General features: G+C 50.9%; 1 protein-coding gene across 23 annotated transcripts in view; it reads left to right on the forward strand.

Moving 5' to 3' along the window:
* The window catches only part of LOC136114621 (transcription factor 4), a 173996-nt gene that overhangs the window by 94799 nt on the left and 56044 nt on the right, over positions 1-23153 (forward strand). For 16 of the 23 annotated variants that reach the window (XM_065860020.2, XM_065860024.2, XM_065860021.2 and 13 more), the window contains 2 exons: positions 5329-5458; positions 5839-5888. In XM_065860020.2, the coding sequence (XP_065716092.1) occupies positions 5329-5458; positions 5839-5888 (180 nt within the window). Of the gene's footprint in view, positions 1-3319; positions 3359-5328; positions 5459-5838; positions 5889-21710; positions 21740-22209; positions 22367-23153 lie in introns of those variants that run through there. The other 7 variants (XM_065860031.2, XM_065860032.2, XM_065860035.2 and 4 more) reach the window with 4 other exon arrangements.

The following is a 23153-nucleotide window of genomic DNA, read 5'->3' on the forward strand; positions in this document are numbered from 1 at the left end:
AGCCGAGCCCTGCGATGCCACAAACAGGATGAGCTCCGGTCAGCAGTCCCCAAAATCCAGCTCCGCGCAGGGTGACACCCCGGGGATTGATCCCGGGCTAAACCAGGGGCTGCTTCAGTCCAGTTCTCTGGATTGCTCAGTCTTTTAAATGCCATTGCTGGGTATCACGATACATGGGGATGCGGGAGCGCCGTCAGGGTCCACGGTGCTGCTTTGCACCGTGTCGGACGGACTGCAGGTCATTCTGGGCTGAATTCTCCCCCAAGTCCCAAACCCAGCGAACTTCTGACCATAAAACACTGGGCTTTGAGCACAGTCCCTTGGTCACTGGGATTGTCCTCCCCAGCCACCCTCACCAGGGACAATCCCAGCAGCTTTTAGGGGTTTTCGATGCCGTTGGAGGGTGGCGGTGGTGACACGTTCCCATCCGTGGGACATCCCGACATGGCTGTTACCTGTGTTGCAGTGTGTGTTTCGAAACCCTGCGATCTGGCTCAATTGCAGCACGGAAAGGAAAACTCTGTCCTGAAAGCTGAATAAGGACGCGGAGAGAACGTCCTCGCTGCCCCTGAGTGAGCACTGGGGAGGAGGTTTTGGGTTATTAGCACCCAAAAAAGTTGTCTGGGACACCCAGTTTCCTATATAAGTGTGTGTGTGTGCGTGCAAACACATTGCACATCAATTCTAAGTGTATATAACACCCCGTTTTGCTGATCTTTGCACCGGGGTTTCATTCGTGCCGCAGGACAGGAGGTGTTTGCAGCTCCCGGGATCCCAGGCTGGAGAGCAGGAAATCATAAGCAAAGACGGTAATTTACAAAACCCCTTAAAGGAGGAGAAAATCCCTTCTTCCCTTTGGATTTTCCTGCCTTGTGCTTATATTTTTCCCATATAGCGGGGAATGAAATATTTGTATTACACTAAAGCTTCAGAAAAGCAGCAAAGCCCGTGCAGTCGGTGCTGAAATCGTGCACTGTAAATGTGAAGGATGGGGATCGTTAGTGCAAACAAGTAACTAACCTTTAGTGATAATCAAGCAGCGGTATCATAATCGGAGTCATCATGCCTAATGGTGAGTGCAGGGCTGGGAAGGAGCGAGAAGAATTAGCTGAGGAGTTACAAACCGTCTTTGCTCCATATAGATGGGGAAAATGAGCCGGTTTGAATCCTCGCTGGCCGGAGGTGCTGGAGCCTCCACTGTTATTTAAGGGCAGGTGAAATGCTGCCGAAACAGGTAAATGAACTTGGCAAGTTGCTGCTGTTGTGCTGATGTTATATCCAGTGCTCAAAAAGCACGACGGGGATAAATGACTCCAGAAAGGTCCCAACTTCAAGAGCAGTTTTAAATGATGCAGGGGAAGAGAGTGAAAAGATTAACTAAAAACCAAACCTAGAGAAGTAATGTGATGGTATTAATGCACAAGCGTTGCTTGAACGTGAGAAACGATTTGATAATACCTGCAGCATTTTTTAATGGAAAGGGTCGAAGCGAACAGCAAAGCGCTGACCAGTGCGCAGGAGTGAAACAGCAGCTTAGATACCACCACATAGGGAAAATAAACCCGATTTCCCTCACTTCATACACACGAGTGTGCTTGATCAAAATAAATCTCTTTGAAAATTCCATCTGTGTGGGAGAGAAGTGATTTTATCCCTTAAAAGTCAAAATTTGTCTGCAAATATATGTAAGAATTCCGGTTGGTTCGGTGGGAAAGGAAACCGGCACCTTAGCTTGAAAAGATGCTCAAAAACCCATCAGTGGGCTGCGATTTGCAGTTGGTGTTAGAGAGGAGTCCTGGGCATCGGTGGCACGGGGAAGGTTCAATGGGGAGCTGCCCAGTTTCCGAAAGCCGCGGGAAGGGGGGGCTGTGGGAATTGGACACGTTACCAACAGATGCCCCGACAGCCACGTGAGAAGTGGGGATTTAGTTTCATAATTTGATTAAAAGCGGAGGGTTGAAATGGCAGAAGGAAATAAGCGGCAGTGATTCAGCCGCGTGCGTGGCTTCGTTAGCCCGAAAATTCAGAAGCCGAGCGGCTGAAATGGGGATGACGAGGTCCCCGCCTGTTCTACCCGGGGAGAGGAAAACAGGACGCTTGGCCTTAGAAATTTATTGTCTTAAATTAAAAACCCTGCAGAAAATTCCTCCCTGCTCAGTGGGTTTTTGGGATTACAGACCCGTTTCCTTTTAATCTATTCTATTAGTAAATCACAACGCTCTGTCCTCCCAACTCACCTGCTTTGGGAAGACAGGAAAACCAAAGCATCTCTTTGTAAATGTATTTCCTACCTGAAACAAATATTTACGTGTAATTCACACGGTTTTCATTTGCAAAGCCAAACTTTGGGTTTGCAAGGGAAACGTTTGTTTTATCCGGGAGGGGTAATATATCCAGATGGATGGTACTTTGTGTCAATACGTGCGTATTTTCTCCTTCCCCGGCTTTAATTCTTTGTCTGGTTATTGGGATTTTGGAGGCGAGATAGACCAGTCGGTGGCTGGTTTTGCAGACGTTTAGAAAGCAAACGGGGTTGTGTGTAACAAGAGCGAAGATGCTGCAGTTGATGATAAATCCAGCTGCGTGGCCCGGCGTGGAAACGGATTGTGCTCCCTTGCTTCTTTTCGTGCTCCTTTTTAGCTCAAACTCGACCATTGGGTCGGTGATGAGCTCTGTTTAGTAGGAAACAAACTGCCTGGTGTGTGGGGCCGGGATGTGGCTTCGGAGCCCATCGTTTCTAGCGCTCAATATTCACTTGGCTGCCTCCTAATTCCCGGCGTCCCCCAGCTCCGGCGGGAGCGCCGGTGCCGTTGTGCCATGTAAACGCTCTATTGCCGTCCCTCTTTGTCGTAGCAGCGTGACACGGAGCCCATTGTCCCTTGCACAAGCACCTCACAATAATACTAATATATTTTTATCGTATTAATGCTCCCCTCAGTGCGGGTCGGTCCCTCTTTTTGCCTCGCAAGAGCGTCTCCGTCCCATAGACAAAGGAGGGAGCTTTGCTCTTGGGTTATTTGTGAGTGGGTTTTTTGCTTTGAGACGGTGGAGAAACAACTCGGTGACCGTTCTGGTGACAATTTGTGTGGCGTGGGGCTTGTTTCCCTTTGCAAATCAATCTTTGCTGTGGAAAAGCCCCGGCGGGCGATGCCGAACATCCCCGGTCCAGCACCAATCTGAAGGTGCAACCAGGGGCAGCGTTTGTCCGACCCCGCCGAGCAGCTTGAAAACGGGACACGCGTTTCCTTCTTGTGTAACAATGCAAGTTTGGGATTCATGGATCTCTTGTTCCCCGTAGAAACCTCTGCATCTTTATATAGAGAAAAATATTTGGATGAGCAAACAAAAACAACATAGGGTATGTGTATGTTTTCTGCTCCTAAAGTGAATCTTGTTTAATCTGCAATAGTTTGCAAACGCTGTCTTATATATGTTGGTTTGGTGGGGTTTTTTTTAAGTGAAATGCAATGTAGTAGGCTGGGTATAGGAATTTATACAGCTGATGGCTCTAAGTCTTTCAGACTACCCGACATATGGATAAACCGCGCACAGATTTAGCAGGTCTGTCTTTATGTTAAAACGTATACGTGATAAAAATATATGACTGAAGCGAATTTCGGTGCTTAGCGCCGTTTCATTCCGAAATGCAGTAAGACCCCGGTTATTTTCGGAGGGTGCTGGCGGCGAATCGGTCCCCTCTCCGCATCCGTTTCCCCGCCGTGGCGCAGTGGGCTGGCGCCCATTTCTGCGGGTGCAGGTGTTGTTTGTTCTGGGTGCAGGTGGATGGGAGCCGAACACACGGATAGCGGCAAAAAGCGCCTCATTCCCCGGCTCTTGCGTTTCCCAGCCCCCGAAGGGCTCAACACGCTCCGTTTGTCCGTTTGTCCGTTTGTCCGTCCCTCCTGGGCAAAAAAAAAAGCAGAATATAGTTTTCCCGAATCAAAAGTTATCTGGAAATGTTTTTAGGGAGCGGAGCCCAGGAGTGAGGATGTTTTAATTTCTGATTTTCCAGCTCGCGGGGCATATTTGACCAACTGCTTTCAGCAGAAGACATGCCACTTTGTTGAGCTATTTAGGAATCAAAAAGACTGTCTTAATTTCAAACAAGGAGCCTTTGTTTTAGTTGGTGACTGCCTTGTGAAATTTTTCAGTTCTCAGCGGGTTAACCAGGGAACAGGGGCAGAGTCATAATTGGCCTATTTAGAGTATTTTGCATGTGAATAGTGTGTTAGTGAAGCATTACTAAGTCTGTTGTGAGTGACATGGTGATTAGAATTTAGATTAGGGAAAACACATTCTGTACTTTATCAAGTACAGTAATTAGTTCAGTCAGTAAAAGTTGATTACAAGTAACGATAAAGTTAGATTTTTGGTACTTAATTTTAAAATTTCTTTATTAAATGGTAGATTTGTCCTTAATATAAATGGTGGTATCTACACCTGTTTTATTGCCTATCAGAATAATTAAAAGAACAATGTGTGCGATGCAGAGTATAATCAGGGGATTTCTATATTATGGGTGAGTTTCGGCGGAGTTTATAGCAAACAGAGCATTCCTGGGGTGTCGTGGTCTCTTGGAGCTGATGATTTTCCTTGCGGCGTGGGTCAGGATGTTTTCTGCCGTTCCACGGAAGCCGCGCTCCGTGGTTGATGGGGATGTCTGGTTAGTTAACGGTACAGCGGATATACCGCAGGTCCTTGCCCGCTGCCGTACAATAGCATTCGTTGCTTTTGCTCTTCCGAGGTGCTTGCTTTTTACTGATAGCATCGCAAAAAACTATTAATAATGGATCGTTTTCTTTGCGCGTTGTGAGCCCGCATCCCGGACAGCCCGCCGTGCAGATTTTTGTATTGCCGAACCCGATATATTGGATTCGCAGATATGAGTTGTACCCCGCGCGGGGACAGACAATGAAGCTGTTTCACACGCACGGAGCCAACGGCTCTATCAACAACCCCATTTTTGTTTAACTTTTATTATTGTTCAATCCGCGCGCTTAACTAAAGAAACAAAACCACCTTCAGATATATTAACAGAGCTCCGAAAGTTTTTAAACCGCTGATCGCGTTTGAATAAGCAGGCAAGAAGTCTCCTTTAAATGGAAATAATCCTGGTTTAAAGGCATGACTTTGTGCGAAGGGAAAGACGCTCAACTGGCAATTTTCGTCACGTCTCCTTTAAAAATTTGGCAGGTTCTCGTCTCGGCGTCTCAGTCGCCGGCGAAGGTTTCTTTACGGTGTTATTTTTAGGGATGAGAAATAGCTAATGATGAGGAAAGTGGGCTCTGCCATGCACGCGCACACACGCCTGTGTTTTTAATCTCCTAGCAAAGTCTCCTCGGAGGTGAGATGGAGATCGGCAACCCCGGAGCGCTGTCCCCCAGCAAGCCCGGCTCCCAGTACTACCAGTACTCCAGCAATAACCCGCGCCGGAGGCCTCTCCACAGCACCTCCATGGGTGAGTCGCTTTGCCTTCAACCTTTCCGGGGCTTGTTTTTTACCATTTCAACACATAACGAGAGTTTCGGCCCGTGGGGCGACGCTTTGCAATACAGACAGAGCCGGGACTCGCCGAGGGGTTTATTGAACGGGGGGCGATTGCTCCTCTCCGGCCTCTTTGTGGAGCCCTAAAAAGTCGCTTTTTCAACGTGGAAAGCGAAAACAAAGCCTTTAAGACTCAAGATGAAAATATGATCAGTTTTGCGGCGTTTTGCAGCGTCCGGTGTCCCCAAAACGGCGCCGAGGTGCTGGGCAGGGCGCTGTAGCGAATCTCGGCGCGATTCGATGAAACAACTAAAAGCCTGTCTCACCGAGACCCTGTTTTGTCTTGTTTTTCAGAAGTCCAGACAAAGAAAGTTCGGAAAGTTCCTCCAGGTTTGCCATCCTCCGTAAGTACCGCTCGGTGCCGCAGGGCTTTGTTCGCTCGTGCTCACGTAGAAACCCACCCGGAGGCCCCAAATTCCCCGTGGGGAGCCGTGGGTCGCACGAATCCACCCGCGGGGATTTTCGGCGTCGCACCACCTGTTCAAAGAGACCATTTGAGGGGAGGTTTCATTTCCCAGCCCGGGATACGGGGCCAACATTGGTGGTGGTACCCGCGGCAGCGCCCGCCCAGCTGCCGACAGCTGGATCCCGTAATTTAAGGAGCATCCCCGATACCTCTTGGTGGGGAGGGTTGCGGGTCCCACGTTTTGCAGGGTTTGTGGCAACTCTTGGCAGAAGTTGTGCTTCTCTTTGGTTCGCTGCAGTCCTCCCTCTCCTGATTCCAATAATTTATGGTGTCGTTGTCATTTTCTCATGGCCGGGTAAAAGCTTGGTGGGGTTTTTTCCCCTGAAAAAGCCGTGCCAAGAAGTGCATTACGTCTTCTGACAGCATTTGCTTTAAAATCCATTAAAATATATAGAAAGTAGTGTTTTAAAAGGAATTCTAGGAGCTTTAGCAAATAGAGCATGGAGAACAGTGTGGCTAAAGAGTGCATTTTATTCGAGTATTTTCGTTCTGGGGGGGTTTTTTCTGCCATGACTTTGAACGTCCAGCACAGGTGTTATGGTATCAAGCCCTGCAAACACAGAACAAGCCGCTCAGGAGGGCCGAGCTCCCCCCTCGTACCCGACGACTCCGTTCAGCTGCTCTCTAAATGGGGTTATTAGGAGGAGCTGGGTGCCAATCAGTCTTGCGCAGCACAGAGCAACTTGGCCTGGTAATCTCAGATGGGGTTTATGCTTTTCCCATAAATCCACGTGAATTTGCAGGTTGCAAACTCATACGTCCAAAGCTTCGCTCATTGTAGAGACTGCTCAGCAGCAGCTTCATTGCTGGTCACTTTATAAATGATAAAGTTTTAATCCAAAAGGCAAAACCACGTGTGAACATCCTCATTTGATCACACGCATTATTCTCATCTTTAGAACATTAAACACCAACCTAAATCTTTTATTGTAAGCTGTCGAATAATGGATATTTCTCAAACTCAGGTTTCCAGGAAAGTAATAAGAGTATTTTTTCTTAATTAAAAATAACTTCCCACACGTGTATTTTAAATTTCTTTCACGATGTGTTTTCTGGGTTTGGTTTTATTGGCCTCCTTGCCAGCAACAGTTAATATCCTCCCCAAAGCTCTTGATGAGGACTTCAGGTTAGAGGGGGATTCAATGCTCGCGACAGTTTTCACAGTATTTTTAACTCAGATGATCTCCAAGTAGAATACGCATTTTAAATACTCGACGTGATTTTAATGAGCTGTACAAATCGATCCGAAAATAAAATATCAAAAGGTATCGCTGAGTATTTAAATCACCCAGAGCTCTGCCTTCCAAGAACAGGTGAATTAAAACACAAGGCCGGTAATGTGAATAGGAGAATAACAGGATTCTGAAGGAAATACAGCATTTTTAATTGGACGTACATATTGTCTTCATAGATGGTGAATGATAGGCTTTGTGGGGAAGGACGCTGCTTTAGGAAAGGCTGCTGTGAGTCTCACACAGAACAGATCTCGTAGAAGAGCTCAGATCACCTTTGGGTTATCGGTTGTGTCACTGAGCTGCCGGGATTTATGATGCCGAATGTAGTGTGCGCTTTATAAATTGACTAACTAGACTATAATACGCTTAGTTGATAGGGTGGAAATATTGCTGTATTTCCCTTAAAATATGTATATTAACTTGTTCTCAATGTGATTTATGCAGTGGATATGGAGATTAATGCAGCAGCGTTGGTGAAAGCAGTTATTGTTGATTAATTCATAAGTAGTCTTATAAAAATTTCAATGATAAATGGTAATAAATATGTTGTATCAGCTCCCCTTTATTATAGGAAATGGCTAGGAGTTGGGAAAACAAAGCAAATTGAGCTGTGGAAACAAGGAGAGTTTAGAACCGGCGGAGGATTTGAGCTGGGTTTGGTGGGGTGCTCAGGGCTGCCGGGTCCCCAAACTCCTCCTGCGCCCCACTGGATCCTGGGACCGTCTTCCTCGGGCTCTGCGGACCCCGAACCCCATGGGTCGGTGACGTCTGACCTTTTCCGTGAAGCCTTTGCCAAGTGACGTGGTGTTTTCCGCCCTTCTTTTCCTGGCCACTGGAGGGTTGGAAGCATCTGAAGGAATGGGCAGATTTTTGGGGGGAAAGGCAAGCAAAGAGCAGAGGGCCGAGGTTGTAGAGCTGGTGTTTGAGGGGTGTTTTGATGGGCTCATCCTGACCGGAAAGTGGTGTCTGCCCAGGCGTCGGTTCCCAAGACACCATGTAAAACAGAGCAATATATTGAGGACAAAAGGAAGGCTCGGAAATTAAAGCACCATGGAGATTCCCGCCCTGCTCGTGCAGCCGACGGGTCTCCCAAGGAGCGGGTTTATTGGCGTTACATCCCAGACGTGACACAGGAATTGCTGGCTCTGAGCAACCTGAGCTGCTGAAGATGCTCATGGCATGGGTGGCACTGGATGAGCTTTAAGGTCCCTCCAACCCAACCCATCCTGCGGTACCAACCAATGTGGTGCCGCGCATTACTCTGGGTGCGGATAACAAGAGTTCTTATGCGGGGAGGTTTTACAGCCAGAATAAAGACTGGGAGAAATCAAATCTCAGTTGCATTAAAAGACAAGAGAGGAACTGAAAAATTTTGTTGATGAATAACATCTCCCGAGCCTCAGTTTTAATGGCAAGAGCCTCTTTCTTTGATCTGAATTGAAGGTGTCCCCTCAAACCAGGGCATCTCTGTGTATTGCCAGGCGCGCCAGCCTGACCTTGCTGGCCAGACCGATGAGGAAGCGCAGGGCTCGTCGTACATCCTAAGGAAACACCTGCGTGGTTCCAAAAAGCCAAGCAAAGAGCAATACTACTGGGATGCCACCTGCAGTTTTTCCACAGCTTTACTCAGGTTTCCATGGGAGAAGCCCCACGATTTCGCTGGGAGGTGAGGAAGCTGCTCGTGCTTTTTGTGCAGACTTTCCTACCCCGAGTGAAAAACACAGCCCCTGAATTTCCCTTCCAACACCCAGCCTCGAATGGGAGTTTTCCGACACAACCGCTGTGTTCCCGGGGCTCAGCGGTGGCTTGTGGGCTGGCACCCATCCACCTTTTGCCAGAGCAGAATTAGGACCTTATAGTTATATAGTTTTTATAGTTAGAACAAAGCTCTGCTTTTTGCTTTCAAGGGAATAAACACATTTAGCACCCAGCAGATGAAGTCCAACCAAGGCAATGGTAAGATCTGCTGTGCTAGAACCCGTCTGTCCAAAGCACACCTGCGATCGCTCGCCCAGCCCCACGGACCACGGAGTCATTTTGCAGGCAGAACGCCGTGCCCTTGCTGTTTTAAAGCAGATTAAAAGGTGGTGCAAGCACCCGGTTAAAATGGCTTAGTTTTTAGGTTTTGATGAGTTGCACAGCATGAAAAAGCAATTGGGAAGGGCAGTTGGCCGTACGTTATATTCAAAGGTCCTGCAAAATTCACACACTTCTAAGTGTTTGACTGTTTTGGACTCACCCCCTCCCCGGTTGTGGCCCATTGTGAGCAGTGGGTGGGATGAGCTGGGGCTTTTTGGTTTAGCTTGAGCAGAGACTCCCTCTTCAGAGCTCCGCGGGTAGTGCAGAGCACACCGGATTGGGCCCGCAGAGCCAGCCGAGTCCCCCGCGCTGCAGCGGGGCCGCGGGAGGGGCTCAGCGCTGCTCTGGAAGGCTGCGGTGTGGGTCGGTTCCTGCGCGGCTCCCCACACCGCTCTGCCCTTCACCACGGACACACCGAAGCCTCAGGGCCTTTTTTCCCCTCAAAACGTGACGCACATTGCTTTTTATTGGAACTTTTCATCCGTCTGTACATCCGCATCCGTGCTGAAAGGTTCCTGGTGGAACAGACCCAACCCCGGAGCTGTGGGCTCGGTGACCCGGCCCTGCCCGCACCCCACCGAACCCACGTCTTTTACAAGGATCGGGCAGAAAACGCATTCTTTTCAGTAAATAAATGTAAAAATAAACGGGCTTTTCACGTCCAGCCTTCAATCATTATCTTTGCATAGCTATGTAATTTATAATTCCTTTTTCATTTGGGAATTAAGCTGAGTTTCCCAAGTGTTAAACTCAGCCCTTAATTTTTCCTATTTGAACGTGAGGCTAATTGTTAGGAAAAGGCATTTCAAGATTATAAGCAAAAATCTCTATGCAGTAACGTGATTTTGTAGCTTTTCTTTAACTGTTCTCTATAGATTGTACTCATTACAAGCAGCGCAGTGCCTTCGGATCTGAGATTAGCACTGCTCAGCTTTTAAATCCTGTCTTGTGTCAGCCTTCCTGAGGTGGCTTTAGGGAATGGTGGCTTTAGGAGACGGTGGCTTTAGGGAACGGTGGCTTTGGGACACAATGGCTTTAAGAGATGGTGGCTTTAGAGAATGGTGGCTTTAGGAAATGGTGGCTTTAGGGAGCAGTGGCTTTAGGAGACGGTGGCTTTAGGAGATGGTGGCTTTAGGACGCAGTGGCTTTGGGACACGGTGGCTTTAGGAGATGGTGGCTTTAGGATACAGTGGCTTTAGGCAACGGTGGCTTTAGGGAGCAGTGGCTTTAGGAGATGGTGGCTTTAGGAGATGGTGGCTTTAGGACACGGTGGCTTTGGGACACGGTGGCTTTAGGATAAGGTGGCTTTAGGGAACGGTGGCTTTAGAGAGCGGTGGCTTTAGGAGACGGTGGCTTTAGGACACAGTGGCTTTGGGACATGGTGGCTTTAGGAGATGGTGGCTTTAGGAAACAGTGGCTTTAGGAAGTGATGGTTTTAGGGAACGGTGGCTTTAGGACAAGGTGGCTTTAGGGAATGGTGGCTTTAGGAAGTGGTGGTTTTAGGGAACGGTGGCTTTAGGACACGGTGGCTTTACGGAATGGTGGCTTTAGGAAGTGGTGGCTTTAGGGAACGGTGGCTTTAGGAACGGTGGCTTTAGGAAGCGGTGGCTTTAGGGAACAGTGGCTTTAGGAAACGGTGACTTTAGGGAACGGAGGCTTCTGGGTCTGGGGTTTATTCATTTCAGCCCGTGTGCTTGAAGTTCCTCCCGTTTCAGAGCAGCTCGGCCGCAGGGTGGGTGGGAGAGCGGCGGTAATGCCGCGTTACCTCTGGAAGTTTCCGATACTCGGTTAAGACCGATGCGCTCGCGCTCCAGCTGCACTACATTCGTTAGCAGTCTCTGTGTTTTATCAAAGGAACATTAATTTCTTTTTGCCTTTACACTGAAGCAGTAAATGAGCAAAAAAAAAAAAAAGGCACCAGCGTGGCAAAAATACAGCAAAAAAAATGCATAAGGAGTTCCAATAACTATTAATGTCGGTAAATGCATAGCAAAGCTCCCCTGACAGCTTCTTGGCACGCAACCTGGGCGGCCTACAATGGCTGGTTGTGGTTGTATTGTTATTTCATTTGGACGGCGCGGAGCGCCTTTCCACGGGCCGAGCAGGCGGCCGAAGCCAGCGCCGGGGCCGCCGGCTCCGCGGGGCACCCGTAACCGCGGTTCGCTCCAGAGCCGCCGTGCTCCGGAGCCCCCAGCTCACTTTGCAGCGCCGGGTGTTCGGTGTGTAGGATGTCATGTATGTGGGTGCCCTGCTCTCCCCAGTGTCCCCAGGTGGGGACGGGAGCCCTCGCAGACCCCACTGCAATAGCGAACGGCATGGGTGGCGCAGCTTTCCGCCCGCGCCATCCATAAGAATGAAATGCTCCCGTATTCGCTGCTTTCTAGCAAATACTGAAGGTTTGAGCGGTGCAGCTGCCTCGAAGCCCGTGTTCTGTGTTCAGCGGCAGCCAGAGGGGCTGGGGTACCCGGCTGTTCGAAGCCGGACTCGCGTATCACAGCCAGTCCAGATGCGAACGTCCTTTCGCTGCCAAACGCGAGCGCAGCGCGACACGCGAAGCCAGCGGCTGGGCCCGGGCCAGCGTGGCGGAGCCGGCGCGTCCCGACGGGACGGGATGGCCAGCGGGCTCCCCGCTCCCATTGCCACCTGCCGGTGTTCCTTCGGGCTCCTTTATCGCCACCACGCTTTGGCACCGGTGCGCGGGAGCCCCTAACCAAAAAGATCCTCTCGTTTGCTCTGCAACACCTCATTTCTCCGCTCACAGTTCATTTATGATTCTGATGAGAGTGTTTTTTCAGGAAACACACATTTCACTTTTTGACCTAGGAGCATCTGTTAGAGTTTTTTTTTAATACTACTTTGGCATTCTGGAAGTGTTAATGTCTTTCATATCTGTTTAATGCTATTTAGGGATATTTATGATCACCTCTTGGTTACTCGGGGTAAAGTGTGTTGCGATTTTTTTCAAACAGACAGGAAAGCATTCATATGAGGAAACAGATTGCTTTAAACACGTGCTTCCTGTGACAGTAAAAAGAACAAATTAGATTTAACACTGTGTAATGAATGCATAAATGTGTACGTTTAAGCTTTGAAAAGCCTTACATTTGGTTCTGGCCTAAACCAAACTCAAGAATCGCCTAGCGAGCCATTTGAAGTGGGTTTAAAGCGGCGCACGAAGCTGCTGCCGCACGGCCCCCCCGTGTCCCCACGGGTCCCCGCATCCCATCCCATCTCTTTGGGCGCCGCGGATGGCTTCTGGCTTTGGCAGCAAAAGAGAAAACAAAGAGAAGATGGCAATAGCGATGGGTTCAGTGCCCGGGAAACAGCCTGGAAGTGCTTCCTGGGCTCCCCGCTGTGTCCGACCCGGTTTGGCCGCTGCGGCGGGGCGCACAGACCTCAAAACGCACACGACGGTAGCGTATATTGCATTATTGCCCTTCGCTTAATTACTAGAGGGTAGGAGCTATGCTAAATCACCGCTGTAGCGATTCTCCAGTAAATGTCCCGCGGGTTTGCACCCTTGTTGTTCTTGGAAGGCGCATCTGGGGAAGAACGCACGGCAGGTTCTGTCCCCTCGCACCTTTTCTTTGCGATCTTTGTATAAGGTTTCTGAGCACAAACCGCGCTCGTGCGGGTACGGAGCGGGGGCTCTTGCGCCCCTGCCCGCCCGGTGTCCCCAGGTGCCACAGGCTGTGTGGAAATACAGCGGGAAAATGCACCAAAATGCCCCATTTGCGCCCAGCCCGGCGCTGGTTTTGCAGCCTGCGAGGGTTCGGTGCTGAGCACGGTCTGTGTGATAATTAGTGCACATCTCCCAAGACTTGGAGAGGTTCGTGTTTAACCTTTCTGCCACCGCGTTCTGCCAGGAAATTAAGGCGCCTTGTAGCATTCTCTGCTATTTAAGTAAATATTTTTGAACCATCTCCGTGCAACAGGTTTCCAAACATTTAAAGTATGCCGCAGGTTTCCAAAAAACTTCCTTTTTCCTTAGATTTTAAATGTTCTGTTTGTGCAAAATTTGGAGAATCACCATAAGGGCTTCTTTGCATTTTTAATTTAGTAACTAACATATGAATACATTTGCATATTAATTAGTTGCAGATTAAATCATGCATACATAATTGCCTCCTTACTGTGTTTAATGTTTGTCAAAATCTCCAGCCTGGTTTGATGGATGTCGTATGAAAGATTACAATTTGATGTACCCTTGCAAGTATTTACACCAATAACGCCGGATTCTTAATAGCAGAATTCTCTAGTTATATACAGTTTCTAATAAACATGTAAGATAGGTGCGTGTCCCTTTTGACTAGATTTTTTTCCTTGCACCAAGTCATTTACTATTCATAATCATTAATGCATCTCCTAATTATACAGCATATGTCTGTTAACCACTTCGGCGCCGGGCCCGCGGCTGCGGCGCCTGCGTTTTCACTACAACTTGTATTATTTGACAGGCGATCCCCAAATTGTTTCGGCTCCACCGTGAGCCGTCGCTTCCCATTTCCCCGGCGGGGAATATTTGGAGGGAGAGGTTAAAATGCAAGGTGCGTTTTGCGGTTTATTATTGAGGTGAAGAAAGGAGCTGCGCTTCATTCGTGGCTGAAGGCTCCTCCGCTCTGGCTACTGCGGGAAATAACCAAGGACGTTCCAAGTGCACAAAGAATCTTCACCAAAATGATCACGAATGCAGCGCCGAGATTCACCTCAAATTCAGCACACACATAGAAATATCGTGGCTTTGTGTTCGCCTCTTTTTTGGGGGGTTTTCTTAAACTTTTAGCTATGCTCAGGCTGAGCGTTCAGGTTTTGGCCCCAGCTCCGAGGACCTAAAGTGCTGTTTTAATGAAATGTGAGGTTTTAGGTAATTAGCGCGTTTTTGGAGCCGAGGCTTTAGAAAACAATCAAACCCAAAAAATGACAGGAAATACTGCGAGAGTCCTGATAAAATCCCGAGCGCGGCTGCAGTGGATTTATCAGCGAGCAGTCGGTTTCCCCCTAATCTGGCCATTCACGAGCAGCGCTCGGAGAGACCCTCCAAATAGCCAGATTTTGTTAGGGAAGTTGGCACTACCATGTGTTAGGCGGTTAAGTGTGAATTTGAGCAGTCGATGGGAATATGGTGCCGTGTCAGAAAACAGCGCCGGGGACGTGGGACCTCGCTCCCCACCTGCAAAAAGAGGCTTTTTGGCAAATGACGTCAGCTCCGGGTGCCTTTTTTTGGCATCTTTGTTCGCGCAGGCTGTAACCCCTTCAGGTCAGGCTCAGCAGAGGCTTCTAGGAGAGGCTGGGGTATGAAAACCCGGCTTTTAATGTAGCATCTGCATCGGTAGCATTGAAAAGGTGCTTTTGGAGTATTAATTAGATCGCCGAAAGGAAAAGTTGATGGGAAAGCACGAGCGTGGTGTTGCGCTGAGAGGTTTCTTCTGCGATACCTGCGTGCTTGCAGTCGGTTTGCTGGGTGTTTTAAGCACGTGCGTTTCGTATATAAATACAAAATACACCTATTTGCTATAAAATACACAGTGAAACCGCCCTACTCACAAAACCATACACTTCATTTCAGCCTGACTTGTTTAGTCCAACCGCTCAGGTCGCGAGGTGTGTTTTAGCACAGGTGAATAGCCCGATGGAGTCAAAGCTACAAACGCCCTTTTCTCCTGGACAATTTTACATAGTAAAGATAAAACGTTGTGGAATTAGTGCCACGGCAAGCGGAGCTGAGCCCTGGGAGCGATGGGTGCTGGTGCTTCCATAACCGCCTGCAAAACCCGCGCTCAGATCCAGGCTGCATTCAGCTCCTCTCCCCTCTGCCAAAATGAGCTCTAAGCAGAAAGTCCAATCCTGGTGTCTTGGAAAGGGAGCAGCACCGCAGAGGTTTTGCAGCGTGCTGAAGGTTTAAAGGCCAGTTCGGCATCAGCAGCGAAAGAGGAGTGATGTGGTTTAGTAGACGAGAGGTAATGGTGAGGAATGAGACGCGAGAGCTGTGGCAGAACATCAGCTGAAGCTTTGGTAGCAGGACTCGGGAATAATGTCCCATATTGCTCAACATAGAGATAAAACCGATGGAATAGCCAGTGTTTTGTGTTCGTTGAATACCCATTATTCTGGATCATTCTCATCTCTTTGAGCAGCATCCCCAAAGAGGGCCTTGTGCAAGGTCCTCCTCCCTTCTCGTGAGCGGTGTCCCCGCTCCGCGGTCCCCGCCGTGCCCAGAGCTGTCCCCGCTCTCCCCATCGCCCCTTCCGTGCCGGCTGCTCTCCCAGGGCTTCACATCTCCCCAATTCCTCATTCTTCGGGGCTTTCAGGACTGGCCACTTACCTTCCCATGCCCTACCTGTCCACGAACCCGGCGGCCAAACCAAACCGTGCCGCTCGCTGTGCAAAACGAGTTTACCTGCTTCCCAATTTTTCCCCAAATGCACCATCTCTACCTCTACTCTTCCCTGCCTATCTGAGGTTAGGGCTTCTTTTCCAGCAATTTCCAAGTCCACAGCAAGTTACGTGGTTGTCAAGGTGACATCCTTGTCCCCAGGGTCCCCGGGAGCTCAGCGCCGGGCGGCCAGGTCACCCATCACAGGGTAACTGTGCTCTGTGTTTTTGGGGCACAGAGCCCGAGCTGTTCCCGTGGGAGGTCCCATGCCCAAGGAGCGTTTGTGGGGAGCCCCAGGAGTGTTTTTGGGGAGCCCCGGGAGTGTTTTTGGGGAGCCCCAGGAGCGTTTGTGGGGAGCCCCAGGCTCCGATCCCCTTGGCACCATGGACCGGGTGTCACCGCAGCACCGACACGTTGCGGTGGCCTCTCCAGGCTTCGCTTTCTCCATCTATGCAAAGGGAAACAGCCACAGAATCATATTTAACCGCTAGATAGAGGGCCCATATGGGGATGTGCAGTGAATGAGGAGCCGCGTTCCCTGCCTGGTTCTTGGGGAGGAATCGGGGTGCGCAGGATCCACGGCTCCGGCCGGTCCTGCGCATCATTGAGCGGAGAGGAGCGCTTGGATCAGCCCTGCTTGTGCTTTACTATGAAAATAAGGCCACATTTTGGTTCTTAACATTAGCCATGTGTGGTGTCCACAACTCCTTCTTACCTTTTCCACGTTGATTTTTGACCAGGAACGCATGGAAGCCGCTTGGTAACGCAAAACGAGCAGTAACTCCAGATCGTACTTAACTGCAAAAGCAAAGATAATCCCTTCTAATTGGAAATTATGTGGTGTGTGCAGTCGGTGAACTGCTCCGTGCTGGGTGAAATGCTAAAAACCTCACTCTGTTCATTTGTTTTGCCATTTATTTTAGCTTATAGTCCCTGTAGGGTCTGTTGGCATTGCCAGCGCCACGTGGAGATGCCATCCTGGCATTACCGACCTCAAGGGTTTGGATATTGTGAGTCAACCGCCCTCCCATCCACAAAACATAAAGAAAAATGAGATCTGAAGAAGATTGGGTTGGTTTTATTAGCTTGTGGGCTTTTCTGCCCCAGAGTGGCCATTTCCCAGCTCTCCTCCGGAGTTCCCCGAGTTAAGCTCAGTCTTCACCATAAGCAATCGGAGATGGCGCTGTAACCAATGGCCGGAGGTAGAACGGTGAAAACCAAGCCTTTGCGCAAGGAGAAACCCCGGCCCATGTGGTTTCAGTTTCTCTCTTGGCTTTTCGCAAGCAGCGTAGGCAAAAATAAACCTGGTGGCAAATGGGTGGTTTAGATAGCCAGTCTAGTTTAAAATAGATGAGCTGTAAAGTATGTTTCAAAGCTCTTTTTCTTTTGTAAGATGGGTTTTGTGGAAGGTGGTGGCTAAGCCAGGGTGCCGGGGTCCAGGCCGGCTCGTGCTCAGCTCAACCCACAGTTTGTTAAACCTGGCTTATCTGGAAAGCAAACACTGGATGCCGGTTTGCTTTTCAATAGCAAGTTTGGATGTAGGGTTTTATGACGTTATAAACCTCACGTGTTATCTGGTAAAGGCAGTCTGGATAGCGTTAGAGAAGCAGGCCAGGGCGGGTGTGTTACAGAGCGAGCCGGCGGGTGCTCACGGAGCTCCGGTTTGTTCGCATCTCACACCAAACCTTTGGTCCTGGATTCCAGCCCGCTCGCAGCTCCCGCTTTGGTTTGTGCTTGGGGCCGTGCGGTCGTGCCCCCAAACCTGCTCTGGCTGCAGCAGGTGTGCCCGTCTGACCCATCCAGCCCGTAGTTTAGGAAAAAGCCCACAATTGCTAGAATACTTTTATTGCAATTATTTTGGAGCGAAGACATCGTCCCCTTGGTGAGGGAGGGAGGAGCGGTGCTGAGAACACGGCCTGGGATTCTGGGGGTGATGAGGGTCACCATCAATAGGTGCTCTATAATATTAAAGCAGATGTGTCCACATTTGGCTGCTTTAAAGTAGCTTTTTAGAGGCTGTGGCTTTTAGGGTCTGATCTGTACAATGAGATATTTCTGCTGCATTCAGGCTGCGGTGCACAGGTATCTGAATGCGAACCTTTTCCTGGGGAGAAAGCAGAGAATGTTAATGTATAAAAACGTAGGAAAAGAAGCGTTACCTTTTGCTGCAACAGTTGCGAAAGAGACAGTTATAAGTGTTAAAAACTAACTGAGTTTGGGATCCTCCAAGACCAGAAAATGGCAATTGCTACCAAACCCGTGTCTGTCTGGAGGAGGTAAATACGATGCAACTTGTTCTTGTGTTTGTCAGCATCTGGATGAGCTTTGTGGGCTCGGGTCGCGTCCCCTCCGGTCAGAGGCACCGGGGCTGCCCCTGCACAGGTGCTTAGGAGAGGATTAAGGAACTTTTAGCTCAGCTCCGGCATCTCCAATAATAGACCTGGCTTTGGGGACCAGAGCTGGGCTTGGCGTTGTTGTCCGTGACCAGGAGAGGAGCTGGTTGGAAAAGGCTGGTGGGACGTGTTCGGTGGGACCTCTGAGTCCCGCTCGTCGCCTGGGGGAAGAGAAACTCTTCCCATCTGGGCATCCAGAGCCACTTCTCCACCCACGGCGGGTGGGTTTTAATAACTACACTCAAGGATTTGTGTAAGAAGGATGAGATTATCCAAGTGACCCAGACTTAGAGGAATACTGGCTATTTTAGTCTTCTTACTTGATATTTTGCCATTACCCGTTTCAATTTGTGGCTGCAAGCTTCTCATCCAGCTGATCGCTTCCCTGGCTTTGCTCCTCTCTGAGGACCTGACTCGATCATCTTGGGGGTCATTTCCAACCGGAATAATTGTCTGATTCCATGGCCTCAGGTCCGGCAGTGTCACCCTCCTCTGGAATGGCCGCTGGCATCTCACACAGGGGAAGCGAGGAGAGAACGGAACAGGAGAGCCCGAAAAGCAGTGATTAACTTCTCTAGCACTAAAGGACGGGGCTGTGACCCCGTGGCTGCGTGGGGCGGTGTCCCGTGCGTGCCGTGTCACGGCGGCCCGGCTGTGTTGCGTTCAGAGGTGTCTGCAGCGCAAACACGTGGGTGAGTCCCAGCGGGTCAGGCTCTGTTGTCAGTGACCTGCAGGATGCTGAAAGAGCATTCGATGCATCGGTGAGGTTGTGTGTGTGTGTTCAAGTCCCCTGCCCTTTGGTGGCATTCCCTCTGGGTCCAGTATAACACCATATTTACCATAACAAAGACTTAATGCTCATCCGTGAGCCTTTCCATGGGAACAAATACCTTTTGGGCGATGGGGACGAGGTGCCGGTTAGAGGTGCCGGCGGGGAAGCTGCTCCTGCTCCCCTCGTCACCGCTCCCCGCCACGCTGCCAACCCCTCGTTAAGACCAAGGCCGTTAATTACAGCGTTGCCAGCACCGCTCTGCGGCGAGGCCTGGGAGCTGGGGGCGGAGGAGCCGCTCGGCAGATGCCGGCGCGGGGGCTGCAGGGGGTCCCGCACAGCTGCACCTGCAGCCCCCCCACCCTCGCAGCAGCGTGGCCGGAGCCGCAGCCCCATGCTGCATCCTCCGCGGTGCTGGTGCCGCAGCCGGCAGCGCATTCTTCCCAGTGCTGGTGCTGCATCCGGCAGCGCATCCTTCCCGGTCCTGGTGCTGCATTTGGCAGCGCATCCTTCCCAGTGCTGGAGCTGCATCCTGGTGGTGCATCCTTCCTGGTGCTGGCACCGCATCCAGCAGTGCATCCTTCCTGGTGCCATATCCAGCAGTGCATCCTTCCTGGTGCTGGTGGTGCATCCTGGCAGTGCATCCTTCATGGTACCACGTCCGGGAGCGCATCCTTCCCGGTGCTGGTGCCGCATCCGGCAGCACATCCTTCCCGATGCCACATCCAGCAGCGCATCCTTCCCAGTGCCATATCCAGCAGTGCATCCTTCCCGGTGCTGGTGCCGCATCCAGCAGTGCATCCTTCCCAATGCCACATCCAGCAGCGCATCCTTCACGGTGCTGGTGCCACATCCAGCAGCGCATTCTTCCCGGTGCTGGTGCTGCATCCGGCAGCGCATCCTTCCCAGTGCTGGAGCTGCATCCTGGTGGTGCATCCTTCCTGCTGCTGGTGCCACATCTAGCAGCGCATCCTTCCCGGTGCTGGTGGTGCATCCTTCCCGGTGCTTTTGCCGCATCCAGCAGCGCATCCTTCCTGGTGCCACATCCAGCAGCACATCCCTCCCGGTGCTGGTGGTGCATCCTTCCCGGCGCTGGTGCCGCATCTGACAGCGCATCCTTCTTGGTGCCCACAGCCCCATGAACCACAAAACCGCGCACAGAACCAGCCCTCCTGCCCGGTCCGGCACAAATCCGCGACGTGGCCGCGTCCCGGGCGGATGCAGATCCACAGAGCCCGGCGTTTGGAGGTGGAAACACCACCAAAGGTGGGATTTTTCAAAAGCTGCTTCTCGTCATGTAACAGCCCATAGGTTTTCAACGGTTCGCTCTTTAGCGTGGCCTTGCCTCATCTAAAGCCCTACACAAGGTCAGTGTCTCTCTGGCTGTTATTAATAATATGAATTTCATAGAAGATCCACATTTCTATGTCTGAAAAAATATCCGGTACAATCACAGGTTTCTGCACGAGGCAGGAAAATATATTAAAGTTATCTCAATGTACGTGTCGAACGCAAATATGATATGGTAGAGTGATTAATTGTTATTGTTATGTGTTGAGAATTATGTTCTAGTTACGGGCTGACTCCCTGCAAACCGCATCAACTTCTTCCCGCGTTATGTACAATATATTCATACTGAAATTCTCCCGTTCAGGAGAATGAGGGAACCAATATGACAGGATCCAGATTAAGCTGGACCGGCCCCACTCCGAGGTTGCAAAGCAGAAGCTGCAGCGTCTGCAGGCGTTCGTTCTCCTGCCACGATGCGAGACGCGGGTCCCTCCGTTCCGGATCCACACGTGGAACGCTCAGAGCCACCCGTGCCAGCCGGGAAGGGTTCATTCCCCTGGGTCTAGGCTTGTTTTGCGGCAGCAAAGCCGCTCGGATGATTTAAAGGTCCATCCCATCTTAATTTTGTGGTAAAATTTGTGCTAAAACGTAGCACTAGTTTTATAACTTTGCATAGAGCCGTGAAACTACGGCTTTTATGACGAGAGAAAACGCCATATTTTGCAGTTTGAAAACCCAGGGAGAAGGGAATAACCGGCTTTATTTGTAGGTGCTTATTAAAAACAGAAGAGGTATTTTTAATAAATGATCAAAGCGCTTTATTTTGCACCTCTGGAGCACGGGCGGTTGGGTCTGGAGGAAGTCGGTTGAAGGCAGCAGTAAAGCCGGGTTTGCGGAGCGTTCCCGTCCTTCCTGTGCAGGGTTTTGTGCCGCACCGTGACCCGCGGCGCTCGGGATTTTTGGCCTGATGTATTATACGCTGGGGGTGGTTTAAAGGTTACAAATGCGATCTTGTCAGATTGACAACTAACTGTTCTAATGAGGAAAAAATCCTCAAAGCATGAAATTTGAATGAAATGTGTGATTATAATTCAAGTACTGTTTACCCCAACCTCTGGGGACCTCCCGAATAAATGCAGAACAAGTGAGGTAGATAAACCTCTGCTCGTTCTCCCCTCCCGGATTGTTCCCCCCTCGCCCGTACGCCACCGCGCACGCCAACCCTATGGACCCGGCCGGAGAAGTAGGGGCGAAAACTTTGCGGAGAGCTCGCCGTGGCCGTCCCTTCGCGGGCGATGGATGCCGCTACCCCGGCGAGGAGCGAGGAAATAGGTGCTTTGAATTATTAAAGTTGAGCCCGGAGACTGGCTGTATGCTCGGCTGGCATTTGCTTCGGCATATGCAAATGATTTAGTTTCATTTGGGATCGATTCCCGGGGGCCCTCCTTTCCTTTCCTGTGATGCTCTGAATTTGGCAAGCTCCAGCCCCGACGTGCTGGGGGGGGGTTGGATCCACTTCCCCCCCATCTCCTCCCTGTGTTTGCCCGGGCTGATATTTTTCAGCAGCGCCCGGTGGGCCGGGACACCGAGGTATTTGTTATTTTAAAAAAGGGGGGAAAAAAGGAATGTAAGGAAAAAAGGGCAGGGGGGGCTGCGCGGGGCTGCGCGGGGCGCGGCAGCTGCGCACAATGCTGGGAGCGCGCCAGCAGCACGGACAGATGGCGGAGTTATTAGATGTGCATCATACGATTCCCTTCCTGCCACTCGCTTTTTAATCAAATTAAAACAAAAAAAAAAAGAGAGGAGAGCGGGAGGGGGGGGGGAGCGGGGGGGCAATTAAGCGCATTTGTATTCCGGGCGGTGACGGGCCGGCCCCGCGGGGACGCGCCGGGCGGTGCGCGGGCGCGGGGCGGTGCGCGGGCGCGCTGGGGAGGTGGGGTGGGGTGCGCGCTGGGGGGGGAAACGGGGGGGATGCGCGCAGCCTCCGCCCCCGCGCGGCGAATGGTCTCGCCCTGCTTTGCATATCGAGCGCGCCCGGGCCGGCCATATGGGAAGATGCGAGTGCAGGAATTGTGGTGAAAAAAGGGAGAAGCGAGTTTGAAAGAAAAAGTTGGGAGCGCGGGCGCGGAGGGGGACGGCGGCGGGACCATGTACTGCGCATACACGATCCCCGGCATGGGCGGCAACTCCCTCATGTACTACTATAACGGGAAGGCGGTAAGCTGGCGTGGCCACCGGACGGGCACTTTGGGCGAGCGGGGGGCGGCGGGGACGAGCAACCTCCGCGGGGCTCCGCGCTGGGGCCGCGGGCGCCGCGGGTGCGGGGCGGCCGGCTGGGGGACTTTTTGTTGGGCGTTTAGTTTGTTTTCTTCTTTTCTTCCCTTTTAGTTTTGTTTGTGTGTGCGCTGCAAAGTGCGGAAAAGTTTGGGGTGAAGTCAAAGTAGCGCAAAGCAAAATAAACGGACAAAAATTCCAAAGAAGGGGGGGGCGGGAGCGGGGCCGCGGGCCCCCAGATCCGGCTTTAAAAGTGCTGGTGAGATAACGGAAAATGCCCCAAAAGCCCCATTTTCCGCCGTGGCAGCGTGACTTGCCAGTGCTGGCTGATTTCGGCCCTTTTTTCCTTCTTTTCTTCCCCCCCCCCCCCTTCCAACAGAAACGCTTTATTTAAGAAAAGGAAAAAAAAGCAGTGTGTGGTATTTTGTGCATAACCCCAGCAGAAGGTTTATACGTGCCATCTGGAGGGTTATTTTTTTTTTCTCTGCCTGGGTCTTGAGAAGGAAAAAGTATTTCAGTGTATTTAAAATATTTGGGGGGGGGGGGGCGAGGGGGAAGGGTGAGGTGAGGAGGGGAGCTGTTGCAGGGAGAGGAGAAGGGAATTTGGGGGGGGAGCAGCTCCCAAACTGCGCCACTCCGGGCTCTTTCAACTTTCCCTGCGTTTCATCTGATCCCAATGAGCGGCAGAGTTAGGCCGGGGAGCTGCCGGAGCTCTAAGCCAGGCCTGGCT

The sequence above is a fragment of the Patagioenas fasciata genome, chromosome W (genome assembly GCF_037038585.1).
Source record: "Patagioenas fasciata isolate bPatFas1 chromosome W, bPatFas1.hap1, whole genome shotgun sequence".
NCBI lineage: Eukaryota > Metazoa > Chordata > Aves > Columbiformes > Columbidae > Patagioenas > Patagioenas fasciata.